General features: G+C 37.3%; 1 protein-coding gene across 5 annotated transcripts in view; it reads right to left on the bottom strand.

Annotated features, from left to right (window-relative positions):
- Window positions 1–22740, bottom strand: part of LOC138706734 (ATP-binding cassette sub-family C member 5-like) — a 110278-nt gene that overhangs the window by 5003 nt on the left and 82535 nt on the right. For all 5 annotated transcript variants that reach the window (XM_069836367.1, XM_069836370.1, XM_069836368.1 and 2 more), the window contains 6 exons: window positions 21620–21773; window positions 15398–15526; window positions 11675–11766; window positions 8417–8601; window positions 4528–4690; window positions 4262–4445 (listed from right to left, as the gene is read on the bottom strand). In XM_069836367.1, coding sequence (XP_069692468.1) covers window positions 4262–4445; window positions 4528–4690; window positions 8417–8601; window positions 11675–11766; window positions 15398–15526; window positions 21620–21773 — 907 coding nt within the window. The remainder of the gene's footprint in view (window positions 1–4261; window positions 4446–4527; window positions 4691–8416; window positions 8602–11674; window positions 11767–15397; window positions 15527–21619; window positions 21774–22740) is intronic.

Raw genomic sequence — 22740 nt, 5'->3', positions numbered from 1 at the left:
TCCAATTCCGCCAACATAATATAATAATTTCTGAATTCCTATAGCAATTGTAAAATAAGAAAAATACCAATGTACAACAATGCTTTCCGGCATTGTTAGTACTAAATATATCCTACAACGGTATAGTAATATATACCAATATTCATCAATTCAATTAATATTTGTGAAGGAACTATTAAAAAACCTTTAAAATTAAGATAATTCTAATAATTTTCACACCTCTGTACCAAGAGTTTTCTATATTCTGCTAAACTGGTACTGTGAAGAAATAAATGTCTTAACTGGGGCACTTGTGAACCGGAATTCGTTACTTCCTGTGACAATGATAGGAGTGATTAGGACTGGAATTTTCATTTGTATGAGAAGCAGTCACGAACAGCCAATGAGGGGTGGTCCTCCAGCTTGGGGGATGGGCGAAGGACTAACAACCCATCACCGTAAAATAAACAGCTTGTTACGAATCCTTCAAATAAGCCTCGGAATGGCAATGAAACATACAGCAGAGTTCGTATAAGGCAGTTTCTGTCAGATGCGTTTCCAATTCACTGTGGGCTAAAGCAAGGAGATGCACTATCACCTTCACTTTTTAACTTTGCTCTAGAGTATGCCATTAGGAAAGTCCAGGATAACAAAGAGGGTTTGGAATTGAACGGGTTACATCAGCTGCTTGTCTATGCGGATGACGTGAATATGTTAGGAGAAAATCCACAAACGATTAGGGAAAACACGGGAATTTTACTGCAAGCAAGTAAAGAGATAGGTTTGGAAGTAAATCCCGAAAAGACAAAGTATATGATTATGTCTCGTGACGAAAATATTGTACGAAATGGAAATATAAAAATTGGAAATTTATCTTTTGAAGAGATGGAGAAGTTCAAATATCTTGGAGCAACAGTACCAAAAATATATGATACTCGGGAGGAAATTAAACACAGAACAAACATGGGAAATGCCTGTTATTATTCGGTTGAGAAACTTTTATCATCCAGTCTGCTGTCAAAAAATCTGAAAGTTAGAATTTATAAAACAGTTATATTACCAGTTGTTCTTTATGGTTGTGAAACTTGGACTGTCACTTTGAGAGAGGAACATAGGTTAAGGGTGTTTGAGAATAAGGTGCTTAGGAAAATATTTGGGGCTAAGAGGGATGAAGTTACAGGAGAATGGAGAAAGTTACACAACACAGAACTGCACGCATTGTATTCTTCACCTGACATAATTAGGAACATTAAATCCAGACGTTTGAGATGGGCAGGGCATGTAGCACATATGGGCGAATCCAGAAATGCATATAGAGTGTTAGTTGGGAGGCTGGAGGGAAAAACACCATTAGGGAGGCCGAGGCGTAGATGGGAAGATAATATTAAAATGGATTTGAGGGAGGTGGGATATGATGATAGAGACTGGATTAATCTTGCTCAGGATAGGGACCGATGGCGGGCTTATGTGAGGGCGGCAATGAACCTCCGGGTTCCTTAAAAGCCAGTAAGTAAGTATGAGAAGCAGCTGTTCCTTAAATACAAAGTTATTCATAAGTCCGTGAAACATTAAAAAAAAATTCACAATGGATACCAAATTGTATTATACTGAAATAGAGGCAAGCTCACAAAGCTTTTTTTTTTCTTTTTTTTTTTTTTTTAGATATTTCACAGATACTCAATCTTTCCACCTCTGCTATACAGCAGACATCTTTTGACAACTGAAAATTCACAATAAAATATCTCTCTCTCTCTCCCTCCCTCTCTCTCTCTCTCTCTGTCTGTCTGTGTGTGTGTCTGTGTGTGTCAGTTGACAAGAGTGACAGCAGTGGTAACACAGTTGGAGATCAGCAGGGAGCAGAGGCACAAAGACAGTATCTTTCATAAACACCAACAAGAAAAATTCACAGTGGGTGAAATCCGGGGACCGGGGTGGACACTCCATTAACGTGTCATTTTCTTGTCCTGTGAATCATTCTTTGTGGCAAATTTTGATTGAGACACTTTCGCACATCTTTGTGGTAGTGACTGTATCACGAATGCCATACTCCCTTAGTACGCCTGTCCACAGCTGCAAAAGTTAGATGGTTTGGTAAACTTCTATTCAGAAACAGCTCACTGTACACTCGTCTTGCTTCTCGTGAATTGCTTTCTGTTGCTTATGAAGTGCATATCCGCATATTCAAGTTTCAGTAAACCTATCGTACCATACAAAACAACTGAAGCCTACTCAACTAATGACAGAAGGAATGTGTACTTTCGAAACGTGGGGACAGCAGGCATTACAACAGCGACATACAACCAAACATTTCCATGTACAGGTAGGAATCAACTGTAGTGGGGTGTACGAATAACAAACATCTACCGTCCAGTCCACACCTGTGGAGTAACGGTTAGCGCGTCTGGCCGCGAAACCAGGTGGCCCGGGTTCGATTCCCAGTTGGGGCAAGTTACCTGGTTGAGGTTTATTCCGGGGTTTTCCCTCAACCCAATATGAGCAAATGCTGGGTAACTTTCGGTGTTGGACCTCGGACTCATTTCACCGGCATTATCACCTTCATCTCATTCAGATGCTAAATAGCCTAACATGTTGATAAAGCGTCGTAAAATAACCTACTAAAATAAAATAAAAATAAATCTATCGTCCACCTCTGTGGAGAAATGATTAGCATGCCTGACCATGAAAAAGTGGGCCCAGGTTCAAATCCTTGTTAGGTCCAGTTACATGGAAGTTTTTTCTGGGGTTTTCTCTGAACTCATTAAGACAAATATTGGGTAACTGGACCTGTACTCATGTTGTTGGCATTATCACTATCTCATTCAGGTGCTAAATAACCTGAGCAGTTGATAAAGCGTCGAATATAAACAATTACGGTCTTACTAATAAAAACTCTATATGCAGACGTTTAACTGTCTTATACTTATACAATGAGTAGCTCGTTTATAAGTCGTGTGTAAATTCCTTACTAATAATCACTACATACGTCGTGTATAACAGTATGACTGTTACACAGCTACGTCATAGTTTCGTCATTACTTCATTACGAAAGATAATAGAATATCTGAGATTCTCTATTGCATCCAGTAGAGCGCTCTAGTGTGGCGTGTTAAGTATCGATAGTACAACTGGCTCTAATTGATTACCATACTATATTTTGCTGCAGCAATATTATTCTAATTTTTCTGTGCTCTTTGATTTGTTCTTCTGGGGTTACAAGGCAACCATCATCATAAAATGACAGTCGATACGAACAGCTGTTAGAGGGGCGGCCATTTTTTCCCTATATACAACGCTTAAACAAGGGGTTTCGTGTATATAACTACTGCAAAGCAATTCCCATTGTATAGTTACAGCTTGTTTATACGTCCATAGCTTATTCACGGTTTATTAGTAACGTTTTCTGTCTCAACTCTGCATAAGTCTAGTATAAAAACTATACACGGTTTATTATTAAGACTGTTAAAAAACATCTACCACAGTCGCTATGTTAGCCAACGTGACACATCCAAAGGCTTTACTGGCCCATGTTTTTTATGTCGACATTATGTTTTGTAACTTTCAAAGTAGGGCGGCTAGGTAGCTCAGTTGGCTACGGACTGGAAGGTCCAGGGTTCGATCCCAGGTGGTGACAGGATTTTTTTCTCGTTGCCAAACTTTCAGAACGGCCCCGAGGTTCACTCAGCCTCCTATAAAATTGAGTACCAGGTCTTTCCCGGTGGTAAAAGGCGGTCAGAGCGTGGTGCCGACCACATCACCTACCCCATTCTAGTGCCGAGGTCATGGAAAGCATGGGGCTCTACCTCCATGCCCCCCAAGTGCCTTCATGGCATGTTACGGAAATACCTTTTTTTTTTTTTAAGTAAGGATTTGCGAGAAAAAGTTGTATTTAGTCTTTTTTTCCTTCTATATTACAACAAAGTTTGTACAGTTACTTATGAATCACCCTGTATACATAAACATACACCCATATACCCATACAAACATAGAGAAAGCCATGCTAAGAATCGTCTTAAAGGCAAGCCACAGTCTACTATATACAGTCACGAAGCTTGAGTTTTGAGTTTTGAGGGTGCTAGAAACAACAGACTGTTACGGTATTATATTGCATTGCCTGTAATGAGGCAATATTAGGGATCCTAGTGGTGAGCAACTATCTAATGTTTGCATATTTACTACGTATTGAGCTTCGCGACTGTATATACTAGACTGTGGGCAAGCATAAACATTAAGATCTCAAAATGAGTAACGAAGTATTTATATAAGAAAACTGCTGTCCTTATACCTGATTGTTGCATCGAACAGGACCGGATCCTGGGGAATCACAGACATGCGGCTGCGGAGCTGCTCAAGGCTGACGTCCGCGATGTCGAGGCCGTCGATGCGGATCTTCCCCGAGGACAGCTCCACCAGACGGAACAGGGCCGTGATGAGCGAGCTCTTGCCAGACCCTGTGCGACCCACGATCCCTGCACACACGAAGAGGGCGTGAGCTGGACTGAGGCTACGAGCAGTGCCTGCCGTGCTCTCAACTTACAACATCTGCATTACCCAGTCTCTCCCCCGGCTGCACAGTGAACGATACGTCCTTGAGCACAGCGGGCAGCCCTTTCCTGTACTGCAGCATCACGTTCTGGAACTTTATGCTGCCCTTGTTGGGCCATTCCAGCGGCGGCTTCGAGTTGGCACCTACTGTCCCTTCCCGTTGCAGGCTCTGTACAACAGGTAAACAATATTTTAAATGTTTTAAAATCATAACTTTTCCTAGTTTATATATTTTAAGTCTGTGTACTTATGTATTCTGTAATAGGGGAGTAATCATCCAGAATGGGAATTTTCATGTTCTTAACACCAGACGATGTACTGCATTTCACACTCCATTAAATAAATTAAGAGTTGGCTGTAAATCACCAAATATTATAGGGTTGAAATTATATAATAAACTGCCTGAAGATATTAAGAATGTAAGTAAAGTTTCTCATTTTAAAACTAAACTAAAAAACTTTTTAATTGAAAAAAGTTTCTATTCTGTTGATGAATATTACAACTAAATTAATAACTACAGTAAAACCCCCGAAAAGATGCTGTTCAAGGGACCGGGTGTAAAACGCGTATTAACCGGGACCGCGTATTAGGCGGGTATACTAATTTTGACTTATATATAGTATCTATTAGCATTTTTCTTTGTTGGAATACATGATTCATGAAAGGAGATACAGTATTACTTCATTATGTAATTACTGTACGTCAAAGGCATTTACAATATGTACTGTACTTAATTCTTTCGGGGGGGAAAAAAAAAGCCATTTATAGTTGTTTGCCATAAGCATGTTCTCCAAGTCCTCATGTTTAGCACACTTCAGTTTCTGCGATTACATCCTCCCGACGTCGCAGCTGCAGTGATTGAGCCGCGATTTTTTATTATCATTCTTAATATTGATGATGGGATTCCTAATGAATCAGACAGTTGTTTCTGAGTAAGAGTACTGTTCTCATCGTACTTTCGTAAGATTTCCAATTTTTCCGACACAGAAAGCGCTTTTCGTTTAACACTATTGTAATCACATTCACAGACACTCCAATACACAAAAGGACAAAAAACTGTCCAGCAAAAATTTCCAGAATTTTATTACAGCTGAGTGAGGAATGTTGTTTGAGAGATAGGGTTAGCAAGAGGGTGGGGTTTACTAAGGTATGAAGTATGAAGGTTTAAATGTGCAGGTAAAGGGTCGAATACCAATACTTTTCAAGTTAATGACATCAGTGAGTTCAATGACCAAGATGTTTCATTGCTGTTACAGTACATTACTGAAAATTACATCGAAAATATTCCACAAAGACAGCGCATTATGCGGGACTTGAGCACAATAAATGGGGTATTTTATAAAGGCGTTATATATGAAATGTGCAGGGTCCGGACAAAAAAAGCATATTACATGGGATAGCGTAATAAGCGGGCGCGTCTTATAGAGGTTTTACTGTATTGACTTTTCCTATACAATATATTTTATCAATTGGAATAATGAAAAGTAAGTAAGTCAGTCTTGGGGGTTGTGATGGTGATACAGGAAGGTCTGAGGCACTGGGTCTTACAAAGTACTTGTCTGGGGCTGGGATCTAACTCTGTCAAAGCTGAAGCAAGATGGTCCACCTGTCAGCATAGGGATCACGAATGCCACCCAGATCACAATGGCCTAAGTGCAAGGATCTGTTCCAGGTCTATCCCTCGAAAAGCCAAGCAAAGGGATTGCAGCAGCGGCAGCAGCAGTGGTAGTAATCATGGCCGCATTTAGGGGGAGCAGCTATTGCACTGGGGGTAGGGGGAGGGGCACCGGAAGGACAAAATAGTATTTATATACTGAATGTTTCCTGGCATTTACAATAATTCCTATAACTGGTAATAAATAACACGAGAGCTTTCCTAATCCCTGAAGAGTTGATGATGATCTATTACAGAATAATAAAACTTGCTAACACCTCCCTCAACAACGAGGGCGATGGGGACGGAATCCATGTTTGCCCTGGGTAACACAGACCCTAATCCCCATTTCAGTTTGGTTGATAGGCTTTCCCCTCTACTCACACTCTCTACCATCCGTGAAGGGGAAGATGCTACTGTCCATCTTACTAACGTTCAACTAATTGACTTTTTTTTTTTTTTTAAACAATTTATTGATCGATCAGCGCATTTAGCGCTATACAGATCATTTCTAAAAATTATAAATACAATATATGACACTGAATTGAGGGCAGCCTAGAAATTGACTTTGAACATAGTGAAAATTCTTATTATTGAAAATGTCTACCGGTAATCTATATTTCGAAAGTCTATACTAAGCGTTTGTATTTCATTTTATTGCTGTTTATATCAACTGGTACATAAAAAAGCTACTGAGAGCAGAAGATAAATGTTTTCTCCATCGCTAGTTGTTACTCTAAGCATACACAACGGAACAAACTGCACTGTGTCGCTCCCCCCTGACTTCATAATACAAACTAACATCCCTTAATTTAATTAATTATTAGTTGAAAATATTGTAAGAACGACACTAAAATATACTCAAACATGTAATTGTCAAACATCTGTGTCACTGTATTTTATATACACTTATGTACTTTATTTAATATTTTATTTTCTTATGTTTACAACTTGGGGGGGGGGGGGGGTGCAGGTATAAAATGTAACAGCTACCGTTCTGTTACTGACGGACTCAGGGCAAGTAGAAGGGGAAAGCAATGCCTTTGCATCCTCTCAACTTGTATGAAATGTCGTGTAGTTGCAGCCCTTATGGTAGCAGTAGTGGTCACAATGGCAGAAAATAAACAATTTATATTTAAAATCTACCTTTCAATAATTCCAAATCTATACTAATAATAAATCTGTAGCCAAAACTTTTCTGGTAATTTTCGATTTTCCAAAAATAATTGGTGTTAACATATATAATTAACCATCCTGAAACCGAAAATCACTTTTTTTTTATTTTTGTTTGTATGTCTGTCTGTCTATCTGGATGTTTGTTACCTTTTCACACGATAATGGCCAAACCGATTTATATGAAAATTGGAATATAAATTAAGTTCGTTGACACCTAGATTTTAGGCTATATGGCATTCAAAATACTTTATTTAAAAGGGGGGGTTATAAGGGGGCCTGAATTAAATAAATCGAAATATCTCGCGTATTATTGATTTTCATGAAAAATGTTACATAACAAAAGTTTCTTTAAAAATAATTTCCGATAAGTTTTATTCTATACAAAATTGTGATAGGACTGATATTTAATGAGATAAATGAGTTTTAAAATTACAATAACAACGCCATCTAAGGCGCTGTACTGAAATAAAAACAAATGCCTTCGTATATAGGGGGCCTTGGATAATAACAATCGAAAGCTATTAAACATAGCCTACAGAGAATGTTTCTGTGTTTGTATGAAGTAATATCGGAAGCTAATTATTTGTTTAATTATTATTTCACCATTGGAAAGTGTAGTTTCTCCAGATGGACATAATTCTACAATGTTATTACAGTAACTTCTGAAACATATAGCAAGTAATATAAAGTATACACATTAAAACTAAATGATGTCAATCTTCATTAAACTATGGTTGCATGTAATAACAATTAAGAAACATGTTAAAGGAATTGTCATTGCATCAAATGATTGCTCTCTGGACCAAAATTACCGCATTTTAATTATTTAAATACAATTTAAATTAAGTAACATAATAAACGATTTATTCTTCTATCAAACACGAATCTTTCCTGGATCAAACGTCCTATTTTAATTATGTAATTACTTTATATTTATTTCTAACAGGTTTAGCGGAGCGCACGGGTACGGCTAGTAATAAATATAATTTCATTATCTTTACATTGAAATTTATTAATTTTTAAATAGCGATACTGTTGCAGCAGTAATAGTATAGCAGTGCTCACCTCACAGTAGGAGTTAATTCTCTCCACTGATATGAAGCGTACCTCTGCCTCAGACATGAGGCGGATGGTATACTGGAAGACACCACTGATGTGAGCTGCATATGCCAGCGCCAGACCTGCCAGTGCTGGAGACACCTGACCGTGAAGGATGATCACCAAGAACCCTGTGACGCACATTGTGCTCACTGCGAACAGCACGACCCAATGCAAAAGATAACATTTTGCTATCATGTATCAGGGTCTTTTTTCAGCGTACAGTCATACACAATAAGTGCAGTAATCAAAATTATAAAGAATACGTGAAAACAACAGTCTAAAGTTCATTAAAATTTCCATTGTATAAGTCACTTGATACAATTAAAGTAATATAAACAATTGTAACAGAATTATGTAGAAGTAATGTAAAAAAATATTTTGTAAGAGTCATCAGTATCTTATAAAGTCTTGTTCTTTGTTGTTGTGGTGTTGTCCTCCTGCGAGCTGTCTTCTAGACATTTCTCGGCACGGCTGTATATGCCAGTGAAGCCTACTCATTAGAATCACCAGACTTCAAACATTAAAGTCTGTAAATACTTACTTACTTATGGCTTTCAAGGAACACAGAGGTTCATTGCCGCCCTCACATAAGCCTACCATCGATCCCTATCCTGAGCAAGATTAATCCAGTCTCTATCATGATATACCACCTCCCTCAAATCCATTTTAATATTATCCTCCCATCTATGTCTTGGCCTCCCCAAAGGTGTTTTTCCCTCCGGCCTCCCAACTAACACTCTATATCCATTTCTGGATTCGCCCATACGTGCTACATGCCCTGCCCATCTCAAACGTCTGGATTTAATGTTCCTAATTATGTCAAGTGAAGAATACAATGTGTGCAGTTCTGTTTGTGTAACTTTCTCCATTCTCCTTAACTTCATCCCTCTTAGCCCCAAATATTTTCTTAAGCACCTTATTCTCAAACACCCTTAACCTATGTTGGCGTAGGCTTCCGCGGCTGGTGTACGTGGTGTGTGGATAAGCTTCAGGGCTTCTACCGCGTTGTCTTGGTGTTATTGGCTGACGTTTCGACCGCTGTGTTGTGGCCATCTTCAGGGCAGTTGTTGGATAAGGAAATAGTCTGCCAGTAATATGAATACTCCCCTTCATACAGACCTCAACCGGACTGGACCACATAGGACCAATCAGATGCCAGAAGGAGAACCTACGACCTATCACAGCAAGTACTCCCCCCCATCGAGACTACTATATATATAAGTACTGGCAGACTATTTCCTTATCCAACAACTGCTCTGAAGATGGCCACAACACAGCAGTCGAAACGTCAGCCAATAACACCAAGACAACGCGGTAGAAGCCCTGAAGCTTATCCACACACCACCCTTAACCTATGTTCGTCTCTCAAAGTGAGAGTCCAAGTTTCACAACCATACAGAACAACCGGTAATATACCTGTTTTATAAATTCTAACTTCAGATTTTTTGACAGCAGACTGGATGATAAAAGCTTCTCAACCGAATAATAACAGGCATTTCCCATATTTATTCTATGTTTAATTTCCTCCCGAGTGTGTAGATACTAACTCAACAAATCGATAACCCTGATCATCAGCAACAGTTGTACACAGTTTAAGTGTACAATTGTTATTATTATTAATTCTGAAATCTAGCATTTCATCATCTATCGAGTCTTGTCTAATATTTGAAATAACAATAGTAATAACACGAACAAGGAAGATGACGACAACAACAATAACAGTAAAAACAACAACTATTATAACAAGGCGAAAACGTTTATATACCTTATATTCATGTAGCAAATAAACATTTGCAGATAGTTGTGTCTTTGATTGAAATTTATAACATTATTTTATGATATTACTAGACACATCTGAAATATAAAATGAACTGCAAAATATAATAATAATAATAATAATAATAATAATAATAATAATAATAATAATAATAATAATAATAATACAATTGCGGTAATTTCAGAGCCCATTTGTGCAGTAATACGGTGAACTAACATAACAGCTCTTAACACTTCCGTTCTTCAATCATCAGTGAGAGGTCTATTTTTCACTAAGAACTGAACTAATACTGACTTCAATTTTTTATTTTTGAACTTCTTAAAATGACACTAAAATCAATGTAAATATATTGTGAATTTATTTTAACTCAACAATAGGATTTTATTCTTCCAACAATAATTCCTTTCTACAATTCGCCTTAAATGCTCTCGTCAACAATAGGATTTTCACTCAACACAGTATTCGTTATAGCACTCCACCGACGACAATGACAATTTACTTGGACTAGTACGAACAACAATGAACTGTTAATCTTAACTAATATTTACAAAGCACTATTTACAAATCGGAACTATCAGTTCTCAGTTCACAGTTCTTCTAGCTCAGTCACTCGAGTTCACAGTATCTCGAACCACAGACCTTCAGAGACAGTCCACTGTACTCGAACTCAGGTCACTCCAACTGCGGTCCACTGCACTCGAACTCAGGTCCCTCCAACTGCGGTCCACTGCACTCGAACTCAGGCCTTCGGATGCTGATACAGTTGTGGACGCACACTCGAGTCGAACTCCGGTACACTGGCTTGCTTGCTCTGGTTTACTCACTGACTGAATAACTGAAAACTCTGCTCTAGTTCGCTGGCGCTTCTTCTTTTATAGCAAAATCATAGTTGCGAGAAATTTCTACAGGTGTGTAGAGAATTATCTGGATATCTCCACTTCGACGCACTTCTGGAAGAGTCGGGAAAGTTCGTTCCCCATTCACTGCGTTAAGTAGCAGCTGCGCGCGCAGCCTCCCCTCGCGTGTAGGCCCCTTTCCCCACTACTCTCCACCGCGCGCGTCCCTCCTGCTCCGCGCGATCTGCTTTCTTGCGGGACGCTGGTCGTGAGTTCGAATCTCACGTCGCTGTCACAATATATTTATTACTTAACTTGTTTAAACTACGTATTTTAAAATTGTTTTAAATTTGTTCTACTCAGAATTTAGCTGGATGTCTTGTTCCGTCCTTTCCTTTAAACCTGTATTGGAGTGAGTGAATTTGGAACTTAAAAGTAATGATAGTAATGTATTTTGTATATACATTTATGATTAGCCTCTAAATTCTCCTTCCTTGAGCAATATTGTCCATATTTATATTCATTAACAGATGTACAAATGAACGAGTTTAATCGTCAAGTTGGGATGAGTCAAATACCACAATCACATGCAGTTCTTGCAACACATACCTGCCAGCGTGTCGATCCTGACAGCCAGCCACCGCATAGCGATGCAGCATAAGTACAAACAGGTCGTGTTCTCATCAAACATCTTCGTGAACCTGTGCACAAAACAGCCGAATGGTTTATAATGCCATGGTTCTGGTATAAATAGGGTGAACCGTAAGTAATGTCATTAATTCCAGGGGGTTATTCTTTGAGATGTCTCAAACAAAAAGGTTTAATACAATTTAGCTCATTTTTGCTTCCTTTTCGAGATAAAAATTGTTTTATATGAAACATTTCATAGCGTGTTTTGCAATAGTAATATGCGTTACAAGAGCGGTATGTTGAAGTTTTCATGTTCGAGGAAAAGTTTGAAAAAGCTAAACGTAGTTGAGCTTTTTTAATTTCCGAGAATTGAAAGAAAACATACCGCTCGTATATCGTACATTATTTTGTGCGAAGATCGTTTATTACATACCTGAAAGAGGAATTTCTAATTAGTTGCAATGAAATCTCCATCTTGGTTTTTGTTCAATGACGGCAAATTTGTGAAAACAAAAATATCTATCTTCAACATTGTTGCTTTAAAATGTTTTCTGTGTTTACTATACTCCAGCAAGCTGTGATATAAGTCTGTCTTTTTTTTCCCCCCAGTCTGTGATGAGTCTGGAATCTTGTTGATTTTTTAACGGCTTCCTTAATGTTACTTGCATCACGAATGCAGTAACTTTAGTGGAGTTGTAGTGTTTACTTAATTTTTGCAAATATTTAAAAACAATAATTAACAGTGCAATTTAGGTGAAATTGCAGTGGTAAGTTTCCAATTTATAATTATTACTATACTGAACGTCTCCAAAAATAATATGTTAAAAGCCTAAAGCAGTAAAATCAATATGTCACTTAAGCGGTAAGAAGAGGGAAATTTTTATGTGTGTTAGGTTGGGAATACTGAATGTGGAATTTTAGACTTTCCGCGGATTGGTTTTGTGCGGAAACCAAGCAAATACGCACGATCTCGCACAAAAGCCATTGATTTAATTCCCAATATGCTCAGTCAATTTAAGAAAGCAGTGTATTATGATAATAAGTGATTGAAAGAATTTTAGTTTTGTTATTTAAGTGTGCAAAAATTTTTATCCGAACAAATATGACATTGTAAAATTCCTTTGCAGAACGAAAAGAATAACTCTCTGAAATTAATGACATTACTTACGGTTCACTCTGTATTGATGTTCTTAGTAGTAGTAGTAGTAGTAGTAGTAGTAGTAGTAGTAGTAGTAGGTTTATTTTGCCTGGCAGAGTTAAGGCCATGAGGCCTTCTCTTCCATTCAACCAGGTTTCAATAATACAAATACATGAGATACAAAATTTGATTGCAAAACAACACAAAAGAAAATAACTTAGAAATTACATAAATATAGTAGGAAATTATAATAGACAAGATCAGTTACATAATATATAAAATAAAGTAGAAAATTACACATAATCAAAATCAGTTACATAACATAAGGGGAATACACACACACACACACACACACACACACACACACACACACACACACACACACAAACACACAATTTATAAGATCTAAAATGCCCGAGACAAATTGGACGATTAATTTACTTGAGATATATTATTCAGTTAATATACTAATTGGAGAATACATATGGGTGACAAGACATAAAATGTTGATTAGCAAAGTCCTACTAAATGGCATACAAGCACAAATGATTAAGTAATATATGAAGATAATAAAAAAAAAAAAAAAAGAAAAGAGAAAAGAAAGAAGAGAGAGGAGAATAAAAAAAATAACAACTTGGTCATTTAAGACTATTTAGAAATTTCCGCAAGAGTCTAGTTCTGTTCATTAAAGACATTTCTAAGTAGAGTGTACTTAAAAGATTTTAGACTCCGACTGCTCCTGATTTCCTGTGACCAGGAATTCCGGGAACGAGCTGTGTGTATTGTGAAGGAAGCAGAGTAGAGAGATGTTTGATGGAGTGGAATTGATAGAACATGGTTATGCTGTGAACGTGTATCATGGTTGTGGTGGGATGCTAAAAGTGTGAAGCGAGGAACTAGGTAAATAGGTGTGGAATTATTTAAAATCTGATACAGCAAACAGAGTGAATGAACTGAACGTCTCTCCCGTAAACGAAGCCAAGATAATTGAAAGAAATACTTGGAGACATGATCATAGCGACGGCTGTTAAAAATGAAATGAACACAAGCATTATGAACACGCTGAAGCCTCAATGACAATTCAACACTAAGATCACTATACAAAACGTCGCAATAGTCAAAGTAAGGCATCACCAGGGTCTGTATCAAGATCTGTTTCAGTTTAGAAGGAAAGAAATTTTTCAGTCTTTTCAGAGAATGCAAGATTGAGAAAGTTTTCTTACAGACATATTTTACCTGTGCATTCCAGCTGAGATTCGAGTCGAAATGGAATTAATCAGTTTAAAGAATTAATTCGTTATCAAGGACAGTCGTGACACTATTTCTACATAGGATGATGCAACAACAATGTTATTACCTATCTTGAATCTTGCGTACACTACTTTTAACACTTAAATATAAATGATTGATTAAATGGCAAACTTGCTAGTGTTAATTATATAAGCACGTGTAGCTTACAGCTGTTTCGGTGTATACTGTACACCATCATCAGAGCCTACTAGATCTCGGCGTCATCTTGACATCAGATAAAAATTTTTGCACATTTAAATAACAAAATTAAAATTCTTTCAATCATTTATTATCATAATACAGTGCTCTTGCTGCGATGTCGAGATGATGCCGAGATCTAGTACTTAGGCTCTGATGATGGTGTACAGTATACACCGAAACAGCTGTAAGACACAGGTGCTTATATAATTAACACTAGTAAGTTTGCCATTTGATCAATCATTCATGTTATTATTGTTAAACTTGAAGTGCCTTTACTTCCATATGATGGCCCCGTTCGAAACTACTTTCTTTCAAACACATCACAATTTCAGACATCCAAGGCCTATTGTAATTAATGCATTTAGATTGGCAACAGGCCATGACTGTTTGGCCAAGCATCTGCATAGAATTGGAATATATCAGTCCCCTAACTGTCCATTGTGCAACTCAAATCAAGAAATGGATTCAGAAAATCTCAAAATCTGTGCGTCAGTGGCTAACCATGACAATATCTTTGAAAAATATTGGAGTGCAAGAGGTCAAATGACTTTGTCAAACGCCTGGCATTAGAAAACAACAACAATTAATGACGCCAGCATATTAACATAAAATTCTCATTTTCTTCTTTGTTACACATGAATTGAATTTCCTGAAAACATTAACAAAAGGGGCAAGGGAAGACCAAGGGTAGAGTGGGAGAAATATCTGAGGAAATTATCATGGGAGGAAAAGGAAAAGCATTCAAGAAGAAATTGGTAGGGGAGAGGAAAGGATACAGAAGATGGATACTGCACAGCTCAACAAGTCCACTGTTGTAAATGTTTCTACAGCATGCTGCTAAGGTAGTCACAAACTACGGCGAGTGATATCATGGACAAGACCATGTGGAATGAACAATACAGCTATGGAACAGATAAGCAATCAGTCAGTCATTATGCTGTGCAGCACCTTAGTTGCCCCATGTCTCGTCACAGTCGAAATTTGCCATCTCTCCATCTCATACCATTACACTGCAGCTAAAGATTAGATATTAATTACGAATGCGAACGAAATAAACAGCACTTGCACCTCACCTGGTGATAAAGTCGCTCTCTTTGCCGAATGCGTGGATTGTACACAAGCCTTGCACAGATGCACCCACCCAGCTGAAGATGGGTGCTCGTGACATGTTCTCTAGCCGCTTCAGGTCACGAACTGCGACTCTGAGGAAAAGAGTGATGTCAATAATGGGTTAATTAAATATTTTTACTGACGTCACGACTTGCAGGCTGGAAACTCAAAGCTTATTTTATAAACTACAGAACGATCAGATGAGATGTGGACAGGAGCGATGGTGGGCTGGCAGAGGCAATGACGCAAGCATGCAAGTGTTCATCCTGGCTCATGTCAAGGTCAGTGAATCAGTCTCCAAGTGACTGGTGAGTACCATGGTACATATTACAGAGTATTATACAGCGTTTTCTTGTGCATCTAAACTGACAGTGTGAGTAAGAGTAATGGCTAATCAAATGTTTTCAACTGAACTACGTGTGTGTGAGAGTGAGAGAGTGAGTGAGTGAGTGAGTGAGTGAGAGAGTGAGAGTGTGAGTGTGTGAGTGTGCGTGCGTGTGTGTGTGTGTCTATATATATATATATATATACATAATTTGAACTGGTAATGGAAATTACGGGAAAACAGCTGAACGGATTTTAATGAATGACTCGTCATTTTGAAGCTTGGCATCCAAGGATTTTCAGAAAAATAGTCACTTTCAGTGAAGCGTTAGTTTTCCTACATGATTTTCCTATTTTCCAAAATCCATCTTTCGTCAGTTTTGTAAACTAAGCTTAATTGCATTTCAGATTAAAACAAAACACACACTACAATAAACAATAGGCTATTACACGAAGGCCATGACCTGCAGGATTGCTGACATATTTAGAGCTCAAATTCAATTGGTTATTAAAAACTTCAAGCCTTACTAAAAATAATTTACAGGTCTGATTCTGTGGTGTGTAATTTTCTGAGTACAGCTGTGTATTGGATATTAAAATCTACAAAACTTGAGGTGGTTCGATGACATTATTACCATTAGAAATGAAATATTAATATAGTTAATGCCATGATGTGACTATTTTGCATTAATTATACATATTAATGCTATATTGATTATATGAAAGTGAAACTTTTAGGATTATATAAGTAGCTGTAGAGAATATCTTAAATTAGATCTTAATTTCTATAATTTGAGTGGGGGCTATTATATATTATATATAAAACTAAAAAACTTAGGTAAGATAATAACATTGTTATTAAAAATCAAATATTTTATAGTTATTAATCAAGTGGGGTTGGGTCCTTTTCATATACTTAATGCCGGTGTGGTGTAGTAGATATTTATATGCGTCATTGTCTTCAGTATTGGTTCTAGAGAGTGCAAAAATTACAGTTCCTAAGGAAAGACCCAAAAGGTATTATTTACTGAAAAAAAAATAAGAGGCATATAAAATTTTGTAGTCTCCCGATCATTTCAGCAAGATCTCTTAGTAGGATAAAATGATTTTACCCTCTACATTTCAAGCTCTACATGCAGCAGCTATACCAAGATGCTATGTCTATTGTTCGAAAGCAAAGCAAACCTGTCCTTTTTTTAACTTTCACCTACAATCCACTATGACCTGAAATAGCTATTTCTTTACTCCCACATGAAAAACCCACTGATCGTCCTGACATTGTTACTTGCATTTTCGCGCTGAAACTCAAAAACTGAAGGTGGATATGTTCAAGAAAAAGTATTTGGCATTAAAAAAACATTCAGAGGGAGTGGAAGCAAATAACTTTCAAAATGTCTGGTATTCTTCATTAAAAATAAATCTGAACAAATTTTATTTGAACGTCTAATGAACTTAGTTTGCAGGATTTGCTGCACAAGCCACTATATTTATGATTCATTGTGTTAACCCAGTACGAAGGCAGTTTGAAACACGATTCCCGGGTGTAAAAATTCCATCACGTACAACAGTCCATAATCTTTATAATTTCAGACAACGAGAAGTGTTCAGCCTAAGAAACAAAACAGACAGCGTAGGTTCTCGCAGAAGAAACATTAGTTGACACTGGTCATCGATTGGAACAGTCTCCTAGAAAATCACTTAGGCGCATTTTGCAACATGTACGAATTTCTTATGGCTCTGGGCAAAAAGCTACAAAACTGTTAAAGGTGCAGCCATATAAAATAACTAAGACACATTCTCTTCAACTGGGTGATCCTGCACATAGCCCGCATTTTGTGAGTGGATGCTGAATAATATTCATAACAGACTAATAGACCCACATTCATTATTTCATAAAGAGATGCCAAAAGTGTGTGGACGACGAAGGTGGCCAGTTTCAGCACCTCCATCAATAAAGCTGGTAAGTAAGACACTTTTAAAAAAGTTATGGAAACTTGTACGGTTATATCACAGCAACTATACACTGTGCATTCCTTGCCTGAGTGCGTCAGCAGCACACAGTGAAAACCGGTCACTCCTGTCCAAACCTCATCTGATCTCTCTGTACAATAAAATTGGATGATAATTATTTAATATTTGTTTCTGTGTTCAAATTTAACAATACGAAATAACATAATTAAGGACTGCAATAAGTTATAAATTTCTTAAGATTTGGTAAATTTGTTGTAGAAACAACTTTCCAATGTTAATATTGAACTATGGTGGTAATTTACGTTAGTTGGCTAGTTTCGGCTTGATGTGTAGCCATCTTGAGATACTAAATTTCTGTACATAGATTAATAAATGTAACAGTATATTTGGGAAATACAAGAAAATTTATACATATTATACATACAGATGTTGAGCGTAATCCGTAAGACAAGAAGCAGATGGAAAGAAAAAATAATAATAATAAAATTAGTGTCTTAAATTAAGCCTAAAATACTACTCTTCTAAAACACAGTAATATAAGAAACATTTTATTATCGTAAAGAGTTCAGTAAATGATTGTGCTGAGAAGTTCTTATATATTATGGAAAAACACTTCGAATCCTCTGACATTAGATCATATACTGGGTGTTAATTTCAAAGTGTATCATGACATCACTGTTGTGAGTCAGCGATTTGAAGCGAGTTTCAGCTTTTATGTCAGAGAAGTTGCCTATTAATCAAGGCGTTCAATCTGAACTTGAGAACGTGTACGGTATAACTTGAACGTCTTAGCAACAGATGGCGGCCTGTACGGTCTGTGTGCTACCATAACCTCTTTCGAACTGTGTTTTGCGCGGCCAAGTCGTACACAGGGTATTTGTTATCATCGGTTGCGTACGGCAACATTCCACAACACAAATTAAATGCTCCGTGTCCATGTTGACCGTCCAAGTTAATGTCAACAAATACGTAAGTAATCGTCTTAACCCTCTCCCCCATATCCTGACAGTAAAAAAAAAAAACCCACCTCAGCACGTTTCCAAATAGTTCACATTCCTGCCACTACCGGCGTTACCGTACATATCAGTAAGTACTCTTCAGAATGAACGCCGTACTTGCTAGGCAACTTCTCTGACACATAGGTAATACACCTCTGCGGAAGTGTACGAAGATTGAATTCTCTAGGCTCATCGACTAGCCATATGACAGCATACAGCAAGCCATGACACACTTTGAACTGAACACCCAGTAGAAGCAGTGTTTACATTATCTCCATCATACAGTTCATTGGTACAAAATTAAGAAAGATCTACACTCTATTCTATTCTATAAAACTAGAATGATATTAATTACATGAAAATTAACAGAGAAGCTTTATTTTAAAAAGGGAGGATACAACACTCTACAACCAAATCATATTTATATCGTTTCAATGTTACTGACTATTCTACATATAGAATGAAACCTTACAACACATTCTGCTGAATTGCTAGGGATGTGATTTTTTGATATTAAACATATACGCGAAATGTGTTAAAAATGTAATTTTATGCATGGAAAATGCAGATCCCTTGATGAAAGTTCAAATTACGTGAAATACAGTGAGGTTAGTTGGGGACGCTCGGGTTTTGCAGGAGCTGTTCCCGGCCAAGAGATGGCATGATGACCGGGAATAGTCCACATTCTCAGCACGAGCAAGCAATGAGTGACACTGCAGTTTCACTTTAGTTGTGTTATGTTGTGTTGTGAGAAGTAAGTTGGCAGTGAAAGTTGTACTCTTAAAAGTTCAAGTTAAGTTTAAAGTGCTCCGTGTAGGCTACTGTTGTAATGACTTATTCATTACGTGAACGTACTTATCTATACAATACGTACATACGGAAACGAAAATCTTGTGAGGTGACAAGATGCAAATTTCGGGAAAAGTTCTCAGAGAAATCTGTTCCAGCTGCCAGTACAATAAGGAGACTTTACAAGAAGGTCATGCGGACAGGTTTGGTAAATGATGAAAAACCGAAAAGAGAACACCGTGTTCTGTCAGAAGAGAAAGATTGGAAAACATTCCTCAAAAATCCCTCAGACATTTAGAACAGAAAACTGGAATAAGTAAAAGTTCTGCCCGTGTAGCGAGAAAATTACTTAAATTAAGGTTCTACAGAATTCCCTAGTCCTGGAATTAAGGCCACAAGCTGCAATAAATTCTATCAGTGCTTAAAAACTTGCGAGAGTGACTGCAAATTTCGTTAAAAGATGTCAAATGTGTGTTGCAGTAAATGGAGGATATTTTGAGCAACAAATGTGAGCTTGGTAAGTACTTTAACTTTTAAGCATTGTAACAGTAGGATTGTAGACCTAAAAGTCCCGGAGATGCGCATGTGTCCTCGTGGTAACCAACACCTTGATAGCCGGGTTGGCTTCAGACGAAAACCCGAGTGTACACAATTAATCTCACTCTATATCCACGAATTTTCGCGAAATTGAAAGAAATCCACGAAATTACTTCATAATCAAAATATTTTCAACAAAAAACAGATTTCATTGAGAATTCGCACGGAAAATGACTCTTTCTTCCAAATAAAAAGTGACAATTTTCTTTGTTATAAAATATACAATGAACATTTCTACATAATATTTTACTGTTCAGCATTACATGCATGTGACATCTGGCAACGCAGAGATTCAGGGACTACTTGCAGGAAGTAGCGCAAGCAGACAACTGTTACTTCTCTTTCCTACAACAAATGCCTTCGTGAGATCAAGAAGGCAGTGCTGTAACCCCCTCACAGTTAAATAAAATTGAATTATGAATTTAATGAATGATGCAAACAATTTTCTGTTAGTTTCAAAAGGATTGTCTCAATAACAATTAAAAAAAATATTGTATTATTTTTAAGTTTCTTTAAGGTGCGAAATATGCACAAAATAGCCTTTTTTTTAAAAAAAAAAAACGAAATATTCACCAAAGTCAAACCATTTGAATCAACGAAATCAGGGTAAAATAATTACCATAAAACCACACCCCTATGAACTGCTCATCCTCCAACCCATCAAGATAAAGGTTAAAACACTATGTTACTAGACTAGACGCCATTTCAGAAGGCAGTCGGCTGCTATATGCACCGTAGCATTTCTGGTATGTGACGTCACAAACTAGTACAGTAGAACCAATCAGAATCAGTCTATAACAAGTACTTCCAGAGTTCGTTTGTTCACATGTGAATGTTTCAATACACTGAAAAAGTAAAACTAACATTTACTGTGTACATGTAAGATAAATAAATGGAAGAAGAGACTGTAAAAAGACAAGTATTGCACAGGCAGGTGCGGAAAATAGTGTTTAAGGTGTATAATTATTTTAAAAACGTTGATGAGCAGAACGCTACCGGCCATCTTGATGCTGACAGCAACGTTGCCAACGTACAAGAAACTACTGCAGAAGCATGTGGTGTGGGATTGAGAACCGTCAAAGAATATTGTTATTGAAGGAAAGAGGGTTTGTTTGGTGTCATGCTTACAGTAATCAACGGATAAAGTCCTGTCTTTTGATAATTTAAATTCTCTCCTGCACTATTTGTATTGCACGTGCGCGTGAAGTACGATGTGGCAATGTTGTACGCTGCCTTGCCCTCACTATCTGTCTCTCTCGAAGCAAACGCTAGCAGACTACTGCCTTCCGAATTGCTGTCAACTCTAATCTTAACAAATAGAAGATTCAGGCCTCTTGCACAGATGCACCCACCCAGCTAATATATGTTTTATGAATCATGAAATGAGATACACAGTCTCACACAGTAAATATGAAAAATGTTATACAAACAGCAAGATGATATGAAACGAGTATATTGCAAATCAACAGCAGCTTAGAAAATAAGGTCACTGTACCGAAGACTCACCTGAATATTTTGCTGATGATATAATAGATGACAGCAAGAATGAGCAATGGAATAATGAACCAGGGGAAAACCAGGCACACGAAGAGCACGGCAAACAGCACGATCCACACATTCTGCATGATGCTCTCGACAGTGATGGGCAGGCGCGTGTCCACTGCAAGCAACAACAGCACTTCACTTTGCACGTCTGAGATCTCGTTTCAAATCCTGAAGAATCAAAATGAAGATAAAAAACGAACATCGTAATTTAGCGCTATTACTTGCATGAAATTGATAATTTTGACAATTTCGCAAAAAAGAAACCTACACCTCAATTTCGGTTCACCTTCAAATTTATACAGATGGATCTCTAAATCCTAATAATGGGACATCAGGAGTAGGGTATTATATTCCAAAATATCAAGAAAGTTATTTCATACCATGTTCATCCTCCTCCAGTCTTGACACTGAATTGCTAGCTATTGATGCTGCTCTTCAGTGTGTTACTCGAATTTCTGAAAAATCTATTTGCATACTTACCAACTCCAAAGGGGCTATATTTAATATAATTAAATATGTACCAAACCTATATGCACATAGAATTATTCCAATTCAGAAACAACTAATTAAACTAAAAGAACTCCAAAAGGAAATAACATTTCAATGGATACCTAGTCATTGTGGTATACCTGGAAACGAGAAAGTCTATAATATTGCAAAACAGGCAACATATTTGCAACCAACACCTCTTCAAGTGATATCTCTATCCAATGCTTTTGCTTCAGTAAAGTTTCATTTTACAAACCTATGGATTAACAATTGGCTCTCTTCTGACAAAGGAAAAATTTTACAGTCTGTACAAAAGAAACCAAATGACCTGGAAATGTACAAAAACTTGTCCAGACATGTTCAAACATTTTTAACAAGAGCCAGAACAGGTCACATTGTCACTCAATTGTACCTACACCGATTTCACATTTCTGATAATCCTACTTGTCTGTGGTGTAATAATTATGATGAAGATCTGGAACACATTCTTCTATACTGTCCATCCATAAACCACAAAAGAAGTAAATTAAAATCATCAGTACCAGTTGCAGAAGACACAGCCCTGCAGTATATATTGACTACACCCCAACTCT

This window comes from Periplaneta americana, chromosome 9 (genome assembly GCF_040183065.1).
Source record: "Periplaneta americana isolate PAMFEO1 chromosome 9, P.americana_PAMFEO1_priV1, whole genome shotgun sequence".
NCBI classification, from domain to species: domain Eukaryota; kingdom Metazoa; phylum Arthropoda; class Insecta; order Blattodea; family Blattidae; genus Periplaneta; species Periplaneta americana.
This window is presented reverse-complemented; position numbering and strand designations above follow the sequence as displayed.